The following is a 13,676-nucleotide window of genomic DNA, read 5'->3' as shown; positions in this document are numbered from 1 at the left end:
TCGGGTGCAGTTACATCCATGCAGTGACAGAGGCGTGCCCTGCCCTCCCTGACACAGCCTGCCAGTACAGGTGTGTGGTGAGCACCCAGATCCAGCCCGCTGCCGCTGTCAGGCTTTCCTCTGTGCTCTCCCATGGGCTCCTGCAACCTGCCCCCCTCCCCCAAATCAGACCCCTTCCTTGCCTTCCGCTAGCTTGCTGAGGACCTTGGTAGCTCGGGTTTGCGAGAATCACTCTTTTGCTGATGCACTTGAACTGCCTCTTTTGTCAGGTCCAGTGTCATAAGCAGGCTGCCCTTGGTTTGGGCTTTTTGTTCACTTTCATTTGCCTGGAAGTTGTTTTTTAAGTAAAATTTTTAGGGGACTTCAAGTAGAAATCTGAGTGTGCCAGCTTGGCTGCTGGCTCAAGAAGGGAAAATGAGAGTATTTCAGAAACAGGGAATGAGGAATGCAAAAGGACAGTATGGGCAGAGCTGCTCTGCTGCTCTGGCACCTTCTTCCATTTGAATCATGAGTTTTATTTAACCATTGGACCAGCTGCCATGCAAACAGGTTGTGAATGGCAAGGTAAATCTTGGTTAGCACTCTATAGGATGTAATCTTGAGACTTTGTTATGCTTTTTTGTTGTGCAGCGGGCCCATAAATTAAATCTTGGGGAAAGCTCCTTCTGAGAACAGCATATGGATAATCAAAGAAAGAAGCCAGGGAAGGCAGACCGAAAGCGAGACAAGCAGAGGATGAGCTAATGAGGCAGACATGCTCAACGGAGGGATGAACAGGTGGAGGGGAAGACTTGTTTCTCCACAGTGAATGGCAGCATGTGACTGAGAAAGCCAGCTGCAGCCATGCAGCAGGCACTGCTTGGCTTTGCAGGCAGAGTGCTGCTGGTGGGAAGGTGTGCACAGGTCTGGGTAGCTCATCAGCATTGTGAAGCAACATCTAACTATACAAGGTGTGCAGCATTGCTTGACCTTATGTTCTATTTCATTGCTGGGATGCTACAGTTACACAGGTTGTTTGCACATGAGTAGGAGTAAAACTATTAGCCATGATCTCTCTGAGGACTCTACGGTTGTTGTGCTGCATGCCAGGGCCACTCATTGTTTCATGGACCTCAGATCTTCCCACTCCTGCAGCACACTCTTTACCACCAGAGCAAAAAGGCTCGTTAACGATCAGTATACTTTGGAACAAGCAGACAGGGGTTTACTCCAGTTTTCTCCCTCTCACCTGAGCTTGTAGCATCATCCTTACCTCAGACTGAATCACTGCTTTCCTCTTTTCTCCCCGACCTTACCAACAGCCTGAAGGCACCCAGGTGACTATTTGTTAGTAGCACTGGAAGGGTGATTGTGGCCTGTTTCTCCCTCAGCTCCCATGTCTTCATCAGGTCACCTGAATGTGTGGAAGTTTCTCACAGTTCTTGCCAGGAGCTGCCAATCCACACTGACTGGCATGGAGCAATCCTGCTAAGTATGGTTCCCTGTGATAGGTGCCATCCAGACAGACAAACCTGACTGCAATACAGAATAGCCTCCAGCTTTGCTTTCAATGATCTCTTCAGACTGCGCTGTGATGTGGAGAGCTGTGCTCACTGGATGGGCACACAATTCTGTAGATTATAAATCCATATTATAAATTTGCCTGATTTATTCATCAGCAAAATGGGCAAATTGTTGGACCACTGGGAAGGAAAGAAAGGGCTAGTTCAGAGAAGGTGAGTAAGCACAAGCCCTGCAGAGAAGTTAGGGGTGCAAAGATTGATCCAAAGGAAGAAGCTTGCTGATGGATGGCACAGACGGGCTAGACATGGCTGTGAGCAGGGTGGAGAGAGGAAAAAAGAGAATGGGAGACTGCTTTCTGTCTCTGCCACTGGCCACCGGTGCAAGCCCCCAGGTACTCTCCTTCTTCATGTTGCAGGCAATTCTGTCCAAGTTCAGTACATGCTACTCATGCCTCCTGGGCAGAGGCAAGGATTCACAACCAGGGGCTAAGCTCCTTTCAAAGAACAATTTGAAGCTAGATGTTCCCACTGGCACAAACATGAGCCATGGAGTAAGTCTCTGCATTGCAAGGTTAGTTATGTAGGTATCAACTCCTCTTCAAGTCTCATAAAAACTATGTCCTTGGTAATGCTCAGTCCCATTGATGTGATCTGCCGTGATAAGGGAAATAACTCTTTCTTGAGATGGTTTCAAAGGATAATGATGAATTTATTTAAAGCTACATACCGAATCGGATGCGTGGGCTTCATTGGACTCAGCAGCAACAGCACTGTTTGCCTTCTGTCATGGACTGCCGATTTGTCAGCAGGGGCACCGAGCCAAAACATGCCTGCGATAGCCCCACTGAAGCTTATGAATCTTCACCCGGGCTGGACTCAGCCCTGTCCTTCCTCCTTTGTTTGCATTCTTTGTCTGGTCTGGTTTGTGTTCTTCGAGGCTTAGGGCAAGGCAGCTCTGCAAAATCATTCCTTTCCCCCGTGTACAGGCAGTGAGATTCAATCTACAGCAGGGAAAGATGGGTAAGAAGTGTGCCTGTGAATGGGATTTTGTAAGATACACCAGCACTGGGAATGTGACACAGACACTGGTGTAAAAGGCAGAGCTGATGCCAGATGCCAGGGTCTCTGTACATGCTGAAAGAAAATATACCATTGCATACTCCGGTTTTAATTCATACCCATCTGAATTAGAGCATCAGATCATACTGTTAACTTAAAAGCACCCACATGGCATGATTCAGATTTAAAGGATCTGTTCCCCCCTTTGAAGCTCCTGCTAATTCAGAGGAAATCTGTAGGAACAGCAACACTTCATCCACCTGATACTGGTGGTTATGAAAAAAGGCTCAAACTCTCCCTCTCTGTACTTCCTCTCTATACTTTTTCTCTCTCGCTTGCACTTTATATTCTATTTCAAGGTCCTGCTTGAGGCTGTAATTCCTGCAGAGCTCTTGGATTCAACTAGTTGACATACAGCCCTGTTGTTCCCTATCACTGTGCCAGGCTGCGCACGACCGCACTGGTTATTATGTGTGCTTGTAGGCAACCTACCCAGGGACAGCCAGGTTATTCTGTCGGGGAGACCCTGCACTATTTCTTCTCCTGTGGAGCTATGCCTTACTTCAGGAACATGATGCTGGGAATAGAAGAGAAATTAAGCCAAGAAATTAGGACGCACTTCATTAAGAAACACACACACACATGCACATTTGCTTAGCCCAGCGTGCACTAGGCTAGGACTAGGTAACGAAGCGCTACTTCTAATCGACACTTTTCCATCAAGCGCATTGATATTTTTGTGCTTTTGTAGTGGCTTAGGAGCAATCTAAATCACTGTTGTCTCCCCTTGAGACAAGTAGGTTTTCGAATAAATCCCTTCCTTGCACTGGCCTACTTTATTTCTGATTGATGGTGTGTGGTGCAGGAGTTGAGGCTGGGGTGATCAGAAACATCCTCCCTGGCCAGGCAAATCCACAAAAGACAAAGATGAAAGCTCACATGCTCGATCTCCTGAGGGGTTTTTTTGTGGTATTCTAGGGGAGGTTGTCTGTTTGTTTGGTTTGTTAATTTGTTTGTAGCTCCATGGTATTTAATGGGAGGGAGGTGTCAGTACCTCATTGCAGTCAGTGTCCTCTTTTCCTCTACCTTGTTAAACCTCTGACTCTCACTTGGCAGTCTGACTCAGCTTTGATCCCCCTATGCTTATCGTTCACACTTGGAAACAGGTTGCAATTGTGATTTCCATCCCATCACTTCAGGCGAATATTTACTCCTCCTTTCCTAACTTGTGTTTGTCTTTCTCTCTCTTGCACATTCCTCTTTTCATCTCCCCCCCCTTTTTGTTTCCCATAGCTGTGGGTGTGCAAATTAAGCTGGAGTTGCTCCAACGCAAGTTTTGGATGGCCATGCAACAGGTAGGAGCATCAGCAATTGTTCAGAGAGACAATTTAATGCTCTTTGTCAGCTAGGTCGATGCTATATTACATCACATCCCATGGCATTTTGAGGAAGGCTTTTGTGAAATTCATATTAAAAGGTCTGTGAAGTAGATTAGTTTGAAGTCACACATTTCTGTAATCCTTTGACGGCACTAATGCCATGTGAGCCCTGAGTCTGTTCTACAAATGCCGTGTTGACAGTGTCAGCATCCTGGCCTGGCATTAACTCTACTGCATATGACACATCTAATTGTGGAAATATGTTTGTGCTCATTCAGCCTTTCAGAAGCCTCATGGAAATCTGCAATTTTGGGCACATGGAAAAAAAATCTACTGTCCTCTCTTAGCATTGTGATGATGGTAACAAAACGCTATCAGCTTGCCAAAACAAAAATCATTTGCTCCAGGGATAAGCTTTCAGCATTGTCCTAATTTTGGACACTCTTGCTGGACTGAGAGAAATGGAATAATTAAAACAGCCCCCCCCCAGCCTGGGAGGCAGGAAAAGTGAAACACCTTTCCCTTACCACCCAGGGGCTTTCCCCCCAGGCTTTGCTTTCAGGGGAGGTGAGACTGACAGGACCGAAGCAGCACACAGCAGAAGCAGCTCTCTGCTGTCAGGAGGGGGAACTGTCATCAGACTGGGATGACAGGGAAGATAGGAGGGCAGGAGGCGAGCCCACACAGGGAACAGAAAATCCCAAAATTGGCTGTGGTGGCAAGAGCATCCTCGCAGGTGGGAGATCACATAAACCTAACCTGAGCTAAAAAGACTTCTGCAAAGCACGTGAGCACATCTTGAAGCATCAGCAGAGCACGCTTCATTTTGAAAAAAAATCTCCTGAGGGCCATACTCGGGCAGTTCTCACAGAAACAAAGCCTGAGCATGTGTGTTAAGTGAAACTGGGAAGCCTCATTAAAGAAGCTGAAAGGAGGCCTGCGTGCCAGGTGCCTGCAAGCCACAGCCCTGGAGGTGCTGGTATGAAAAAAGCCTGCGTACAGTTTCGCAGGATATGACCACCATTTGACAGGAATGACTAACAGATTTTTGTTCTCTCTCTCTCTCCTGCTTTACCGCATGCTGTGCCACTCTGGATGTCCATACTGTGCCTCCCATCTCCCAGCCCAATGACACTGATGTAAGTAGACAAAAGCTGAGGATGGGGAGGCATCCTGGCATGCCTTGCCACAGCTCAGCTTCGTAATTGTGTCACTTGTGTGCCAGCATATTATAGGCACTGTCCCTTGTCTGTAGTCACTGGAGGCAGTCCAAGCCTGTTGTAGGCTGTGTTTGTCTTCACAGTAATTAAGTGTCTTTGGCAAAGCTGAAAGCGCTCTGGGTTGCAGCGTTTCAGAGACCTGACCGACAGCAGGAGGATGCTGTGAGGTAGGCTGCTCTCTGAGGAGGGAGCTGTGCCTATAGCGCAGTAGATGTGGTCTCAGAGCAACCAGGGAGCTCAAGTTCAGCTTTGCCCCTGCCAGGGGCTCCCTGCAAGCTGCTGGTGCTCTCAGACTGGGCTCCTCGCCACAGTGCTGCTGCTGCATGGCCACCCCAGCACCGGGCACCGCTGGAGCATCTCCAGGTCTGGAAGAGCAGTGGCAGCAAGTCTCGGTCTTCACACTGCTGAGGAAGATACCATGAGACACGGGCCCTTCTTGTGGGAAACCACTTTGGTTCACCTGGGTTTCTGTTCTGATTTCCAATCTCTGGGTGCTGTATTTGCTATCCCCCAAGGCCATAATAATTGTTCATCGTGGCTACATTTCTCTGCTGACCAAAGGAAGGAACCCACCAGGGATGAAGCACAGGGCCATCTCTATGCATATGTCCACAGAGACAAAACAACCCAATGCTGGTTTGTGGTGAGACAATGCTTGCAGCTGTGGGTAAAGGGATGTTTTTAAACCGTCATCCCTAAAGCCTCAAAAAGCCAGTTGGAGTCAGAGCATGAGCATGCAATATTGCAAACCATGGGGCTTGAAACAAACCCAGGCATCTCTGAGCCTCCTCTGAAGCTGAGGGACAGAAACCTGAAGCTATTGGGTTTGTTCTGCAGAACTCAAGAGGAGAAACAAATTCTAACTGAAAGTAACGGTCTTGTGATTTGAAATGGCAAATTCATCTCTTGTTGCTGAGAATCATCCAGAAAGGGGGCAGAGGTTTATGCATAAGGGTTTTGCAGAAATAAAGGGCAGCTAGCCGAGAGCAGACAGGCTACGTGACACATCAGTGTCCTTCCCTGACCCCAGCAAACCTCTGGCAGGAAGGGGACCCCATGTACAGAAATGGCAACACCATGTCAGATTTCTTCCCTCTGCTGCTACAGAAAATAGCATTAAAAAATAACACAAAGAGACAGACACATGCAGCCACGGCACACTCAGAACAACCTGAAGGGCTTTGTTACTCACCACTTAACCCCTCGTGTCCCCATCCAGTTCACTGTTGTGAAACACATGTCAAGTCTGGTACACAGAAATCCTAAATGAAACAAATGGATGGTGCCTTGGGCTACATGAGCACCATTCACATCCTATTTTATCATTAGCTGTCTGGAGAATAAAGAAACCAACAGCAACAACAACAAAAAAATCCCTGCCTGAGAAGAATCCTGATCTAAAATACCATGCCATGTGTTTTAGTCCAGATACTAGCAGACACTGAAATGCATGCTGGTTTCTCACTGGTACACAGTAACCTTTGCTTTCGCAGCCAGAGCTTGATGCTGCCCCTTTCTTTACAAGTGCCACCTCTGCTCAGAGTGCACAGGTACTGCTGGAAGCATGTCAGGGAGGCAGGTGCAGGATCAGAGCCCTTGCCAGAGGAGATGTTGCTCAGAGAGGTGGGGAGCACGCAGAGCCACTGAGTGGCCAAGGTCAGGGGTGGTACGTGTTCGTGCTGTAGAGCTCGTCTTGGTGGAAATGCCAGCTAAATTGCAGAGCTTTATGGGATGCTGGTATAAAGACCTTTAGCTCAGCAGTCCCAAGGGGGAGACTGTAAGATGAAATCATACTGTGGTTAATTCTCGGTTTTTCCTCTCCAGTGTAGTGCCTTCGATGGTGCCTGCCCACTAAGCTGTCAGGATGATGTAAGTTGCCCAGATTTCTTCCCTGTATCTGTGATGGGTGTGATTGACTGCCTGCTCTGTGGAGGTCTCTGTCTCCCCCTGCTCAAAAAAAAGGTATTGCCTATCGTCTCCTCACAAAAGGTTGCACAGCTGGGGCAGGTCCTTGTGCTGCTGAGACAAACCTCCAGTGTAGGTCTTCCTCTCAGCTGTGAGACATCAGCTGAGCCTGGGCAGGGGCATGGGGATACCCACCAGTGACTTGGGAGAGTCAGTCTCCTCTAAGGCTATCTTCCTGTCATCTCAGGTCTTCCAAAGAGAGTGGCTGCCAGCATGACATGCATACCTCTTTGCATTTACACCACTGCTTCAGCCTTGGTCTCAGGCATATTTGGGACAGGAGGTCCTCTGCCCTTCAGAGCAGGATCAGCAGAGGTTTTGTTCTGTATTCACATAGGAATTGCTCTTCATCCTAGATTTTCCCTGCGAGACCTAACCTGTACCTCCATTTCCTGCTCTGCAAGATAAAAATAAGACCAGCACTGATACTCAGCAGTGAGGGGAGGGTTACTTCATGGGTGGTTATATCTCTGAAATCTGAAGATGGAAAGCAGTAGATACTGTTTACTTAAAGAGAAGTGCTCTCCAAATATACTGTTGCTTCCTGCAGGATGCCTTGTCTTCTTAAGCATGGCTCACAGCCTGCTAGGCCTGCACACAGCCCTGGCAGGAGACAATCTTTGTCACAGACAGCTCATGAGCTAAATACCTCAAAATGGAGGCAGAGAAGGAAAAGTAAATTGTGTAAAACCAGTAGTAGCTGGGCCGTGGGGCTAGGCATGGAAATACTGAGGCTGTTGCCACAAGCACAAGCCCACACCACTCCATCCTGCACACAGCGGTACGTACCAGAAAACCATGAAAAAAGCTGTCTTTAATGTTGCTTCTCTTTCATTTCTGCAGATACTGAATTGCTTCCTCATTGATAACAATGGCTTTATACTTGTTTCCAAAAGACTTGCAGAGGTAAGCGAGCATAAGAGAAGGAGGAGAGTGTGCTTGGCTTGTTCCTAAATAACCCACCAGAGCTGTTTGAAACAAATGAAGTTCAGTTGTGTAAAAAGGGTGGCCATGGTGTCATTTAATTCAGCTGTGCAGCAAGGGGGAAGCCTCCAGGCAGAGTGACAGCACATTCTAGGTGAGGAAGAAGTTTGCAGTGATAAGGAAGAAACTAGTCAAAATATCTTTTTATTAGAAATGAGGAAATTAGACTCCTTTCCCTTGGCACAGATGCTACTGAAAGATGATCAGAGACAGTCCCAGAAGACAGGCATGCCCTGACGTGGGAAGGGAAGGGAGAGGAGCAGCATTTTTGAGTGCCTCTGAAGTCGAAGCAGGTGCTTTTCAGGAAAGAAAACTGAGGGGATGGTAAGAGAAAAATACCAAAAGCAAAAAGGAAGACAAAATCATTTAAGCAAATTGGAAATAGAAGCACACCTAAACTGGAGGATTTACTGGACTCACAGAGGTGAAAGGAGTAAGGAAAAAGACTCAGAATAGTAATAAAAAATAAGCAACAGAAGTTGCTTCCTTTCCTCCTGCTACCAGTGCCTCACTGACCGTTTCTAGAGAGATGAAGGAGTACAGTTTGTGTTGTGACATTTCATGCAGCCTGGATAAAGGCAATGCTGCATGGTTTAGCTATACATTTCTGCTCTCCAGTAAATTCACCACAAAGCTATTTGTTTCAAAATAATAAAAGACCATAGATTTGGATGTCAGAAAGTAGTGTGTTGGAACAGTCTCATAAACTACAAAGCAATAAGTCAATAGCAACAGTGGCCTTATAGAAGAAACGGGAAATGAAGTGGTTTTGTTACTGACGGAAGTGTGGATTTTCATTGAAAATGCCATAGTACTGGAGTTAAAAAATACTTCAGTAAAAAAAAGTGTGTGTATTTCCAGAAGTCAGTAGATCCAATTCCAGAAATTACTTTTTTCAAGATGTGACAAACAGGATGAAAAGGAAATTAAATATAAAGTAACAGAACACCCAATGGATGTGGTTGGGACAAGAAGCACAGCTTCTATAAAGAAAGAAAACCTATCTTATCAGCTATAGTTCTTTGACAGTGTGAGTAAATCAGGAGATAAGGGAGAATGGATTACCTACTGCATTTCAGATTTTCTATGAGCCTTGAACAGAGTCCCTTACAAGAAGCTGTTAAAGAAGTTCTGGTTTAAGAGTGAAACGTGAAGTAGCAGCAAAGACCTCAAAGTAGCTGGGACAGAAAAGAAAGAAGAGGAATTTTTAGACTGGTATTTAAACAGAAAACATCATCTATATGAGTCCCATGGTTTCCCATCTGGGCTTGTGTTGGTTAGCATATTCAGAACAGGCTGGCAAAAGAAAAAGGTGAGATCGTGAATTCTGCAGGCACTACACAGTGGATTCAGGGAGGCCAGGATGAGAACTGTTGAGACTCACAAGGCAAAATGAATCAGCAACACAGTGGCACCAGGGGGTGATACAGACGGATATCAAGGGGAGCATATTGGAAGGAATAACCAACCTCTTTTCTGTCGGGAAAACAGTGTGACCTACCTGGCACACTGAACATTCCAGTAAAAGTGCCCATTCAATGATGCGGTGTGCCAAAAAAACAAAAGCAAAGAAAATTTGAAAAATAAGGGAGGAAAATGCTGTAAATTTGTATTGGCTGCCTACTCTGGGAGGCCAGGTCCTACTGTATGTTTGTGATGGGCTGGTAGTCAGGAGTTGCTGTTTCCTCCTCTGACTCCCATGCATTTTCAGAGGTGCTGTGCTGAGTCCTGTGGCATGTATCCATTCAGCTAATGTCTGCTGTTTGTCCTCAGCACCACCCTCCTGGGTTCTGTCTCTGTATTCTTCCTGCATCTTAAGGAAAAAAATTTTTTCCAAAATCTCATCTCTGAAAGATCTGACTAGCAGAAAAATAACATTATAGTAGATTTAGGTGAATTATAAACATTACCCACGTGCCTCCAAGAGCAAGCATTTTGGCTGGCACCACAGCTGTGGTCTCTTCCAGCTGTTACCTCCCTGACCTCTGAGTTCACCACTACTTTTCTTCTGATTTCTTTATGTTGTTCCAGTTACTGCTTTTATTTCCTGGTGGCACCATGAGTGTCCACAGCGTTAAACCCTACAGGGAATTCAAGACAGCAGCAGCATTAAATCAATACCCTGAGTTTCACAGCCTTGCCACCTGGATGTTGCTGCATGGGATCACTTGCTGCTAAGTGGCCTTCCCTGCCCCCCTGCACACTCTTCCCTCAGTGCATCCTTTAGCATAATGCCAAAAAAAGTCCTGTTGCTGGATTTTTGGGGGTATTTTGCCTTTCTAGAGAAGTCAGCTAAGTCACTGCCCTCCCTCCCTTCCCCATGCCAGTGGCTCAGCTGCCTGGGCCAGCATTTCAGCCCAGCAGCAGGGAGAAGGGCAGCCTGCCCACACAATTCCTGTTCTGCCCCACCAGCCGGGATGGGAGTGAGTTTATCAGATGCCAAAGGAGCCAGGATGCTGTGCTGAGCCACATGGGCAGTGGCAGCTTCAGCGCAAGCAGGGCCCCACGTGCATCCCTGCTTCCCTGAGGAAGGCAACTGAGGAGCTTTCATGTCCAAACCACCTGCCTCCTGGGGCAAAGCGCAAGCTAAGAATAACGGAGAGCTGCCAAAATGCCTGTGTCCCCATAGCCCCCGGGGCGAGCAGCTGGTGCTGGAGACCGGCTCTGGGGGCTCTGAGGTGTTTTGCTCCATCTGACTCCCTTGGAGCTGCGGTGCTTCACCCAGCCTCACTGCCTGCCCGGGGCTGCCTGCTGCCCGCACCACCTTCCCTGGGTGACCACGCTGGAAAGCAAAGCGACTTCATGAAGGAATGGGCTAAGGACAGCCTGGCTCAGGCTCTGATCTCCTCTGCCCTTGGGATGAGGGATCAGTATGGGGGATCGGCTACAATAACCTCTATGTGAAGGCAGCAGGAAGCTTACTGGCAGCCAGAAGCCACCGGGAAGAAAGAGGGACTCAGGATTTTCATGAGTGACGAGTTAGAAGCTCCCTGCAGGATTACCTGGGGAAGAATGGGTAATCTCTTAATTCGAGCTAATCTCCCCATCTAGATTCATCGTGGAGGGAGCAAAGACTTAATAGCCAGAGCCAGGAGAAGGGACTGAGTGAGGGCAGGACCAGGTGATCCAGGGCAGGGGAGGAAGGGAAAGTAAATAGCAGGCTCTGGCTGGGCTGCAGCGAGGGCTGCTCCGTGCTAGGTTTCTGCTGATGTTTGCAGCCATGGTCCTATGACCACCCCTGAGTTTTTAGCCACCTTTCACTGCCAGCCAGAGGCGCAGCTGCAGATCAGTGTCTTGAGTTCCCTCAGCTTTCTGCATCCAGGTGTCCCCTGGCTCATTAAACCTCTTTTTCTAGGACTGCTGCCTTCTCCCTAAGACATCTTGCAGGGTATGCCTGCATGCTCTGCCCAGGCAGGACTCCAGGGACAGGGTGCAAAGTGGCAACTAAAAGGCCAAGATCCCACCAGGGCTGGGCAGAGCTTGTGGAGAAGCAAGGGCTGGCTTTGTTTGAGCCATGCAGCAAGGAGGCTGGCCCCTCACCCAAAGCCTGGCCCATTTGGCAGAGCCTGTTTGGCTACTGCTTTTGTGTGTACCGAAAGTGCAAACTGCTCAACAAGCCAGCAAAGCATAGACATGTACATGTGAGCAGTGATGTACATTTTGAGTCACATGTGTGCTCCAGGATGCATCTCTTTCCTGTGCACAGCCTGCATGTGTACTTGTATGCTCTCAGCTGCAGGGGTATGTGATACAGCATGTGTCACGAGGATGTCAGAGGCCATGCTTTGTGCTGTGAACCGCTGAAATCGCGAGGGCCTGTGGAAACCTGCCCAGAGCTGGGAATTTGGAGATACACAGCAGAGGGATGTCTAGGACAGCAGCGGCCAATCACTGGAGAAAGCGGGTTGTAACAAGAGCTGCTGCTCTGCAAAATGTTGCTTCATTATATGACCACGTTGGTTTCTGCCAAGTGATGCTTTCCTGTGTTACTACCTAAGGCAGCGCTGAGTTTTGAATGCCTGATTTGATGTTAAAGGCCAGTTTGCTGATGCTTTTCTGAACACATTCCCTAGTCCTTACTCTCAATTACACTTATAGCTCCTCATACTTTTACCTATAGGAACAACATTCTACCTGGAGAAATTTGGTCAGACATCAGTGTCCCTGGACAGGGTGGGCCCCATTTGCAGTCCTGCAGTGGCCCCCTCACCATACGGGCTGCAGCTTGCACTGCGCTAAATCCCACTGCTCTGGCTCCCGCTGGGGCTGCAGACGGGTATTAAATGGAAGCAGCTGGCCTCCTCACCACCCTAATCAGATTGAAAGAGCGAGGGAGGTGAAAAAAGTTAGCGCTTGCTCAGACACATTTGACTATGTCTGAGACGATTACAGCCTAAATGCTCGAGGGGGAGTTGATGTTGTGTTATCAATTTATACGGTGAAACACCTTCTAAAGCCTGTTGAGAAGAGGCTCATAACCACGTAACACTACTGTTAGATGATTACCGTATGATCTTAGGTAAATCTGACTGAGGGTTGGGTTTTTTTAGTGGAAGTGCCCCAGTCAGATAAGTGAAGTCATCTGTCATCTTCTAATACGTGCTAAATGACTGCTGGCCTATCAGTGGAAAAGTAAAATGTCCCCTCAAACTGCAATATACAAACACTTCCATAACATATGGGAGGTATTTACCGTGTCAAGACCCACGAGCCAGGAAAACAGACAGAGGACAGCTCATATCTGCACTTTTATTTATGAGTATTTTACTTACTTGCTTGCAAACAAAGCAGTGGACTTGGCAGATCCGAAGCATTTTTGCAATAGATTTGTCATGGTTTATTAATCAGGAAAGCCAGAACTGTTGTTTGTTTGAAGTCTTTAAAGCAGCAGGGACTGTAATTGGGATTATTGACTCTGAAACGTGAATGGGACAAGAGGGCCACAAGCTGCACTTTCAGTTCAGGCACACAAGCATCATTTGGGGGCTGTTGCTCCCCCAAATGCAGCTTTTGCTAGGGTGGGGCCTGTGCTACAGTTCTCGCTGTGCCAGTGTGTAGTGTGTAAGCTAAGGGATGAATTTGTTTGTATCACGTTGTTTGGGTTACTGTCTGCTTCGAACTTGCGCAGCAGTGAGTTGTACAATTGCATTTGCTACCTAAATAACTCTGTACGGTGCACTTATGCGTGGTGAGCCAGTCTGCCTGGGGCAGCAGGAGAGCAGGGGTGTCCGAAGCCCCTGAAGCTGTGGGCAAGCAGAGAGGCTTAAGCGGAAGAGATTCAGGCGTTCACATCCAGAGAACGTGGATTCACAAAACCCCACAGGAGAGCCCAGGCTTCCAGTGAATCAACATGCCTGGTCTCTGCAGCTTGAGGGTCTCTGCCTTTTTCTGTCACAAGCTGTAGGGACTTGCGTGGGCTAAATAATTTCCAGGTGCTATAGGAATGGTGCAGGATGCCCAGCTGGCGATGGGGGAAGTCCTCCCTCAGGCTTTGCAGCCAGCCAAAGGACAAAGCTCGGTGCTACCTCCTTATAAAACCCTCATTATGTGTAGTAGGCCTCCAGACA

At 47.8% G+C, this 13,676-nt stretch overlaps 1 protein-coding gene across 1 annotated transcript in view; it reads left to right on the top strand.

The window, feature by feature from the left end:
* The window catches only part of CACNA2D4 (calcium voltage-gated channel auxiliary subunit alpha2delta 4), a 131,302-nt gene that overhangs the window by 101,930 nt on the left and 15,696 nt on the right, over positions 1-13,676 (top strand). Inside the window, exons 27-30 of the mRNA XM_056338976.1 lie at positions 3,855-3,916; positions 5,065-5,079; positions 6,985-7,029; positions 7,969-8,031. Coding sequence (XP_056194951.1) covers positions 3,855-3,916; positions 5,065-5,079; positions 6,985-7,029; positions 7,969-8,031 — 185 coding nt within the window. The remainder of the gene's footprint in view (positions 1-3,854; positions 3,917-5,064; positions 5,080-6,984; positions 7,030-7,968; positions 8,032-13,676) is intronic.

The sequence above is a fragment of the Falco biarmicus genome, chromosome 5 (genome assembly GCF_023638135.1).
Source record: "Falco biarmicus isolate bFalBia1 chromosome 5, bFalBia1.pri, whole genome shotgun sequence".
Classification (NCBI taxonomy): Eukaryota; Metazoa; Chordata; class Aves; order Falconiformes; family Falconidae; genus Falco; species Falco biarmicus.
The sequence above is the reverse complement of the archived record's forward strand: the minus strand, read 5'-3'. Positions and strand labels throughout refer to the sequence as shown.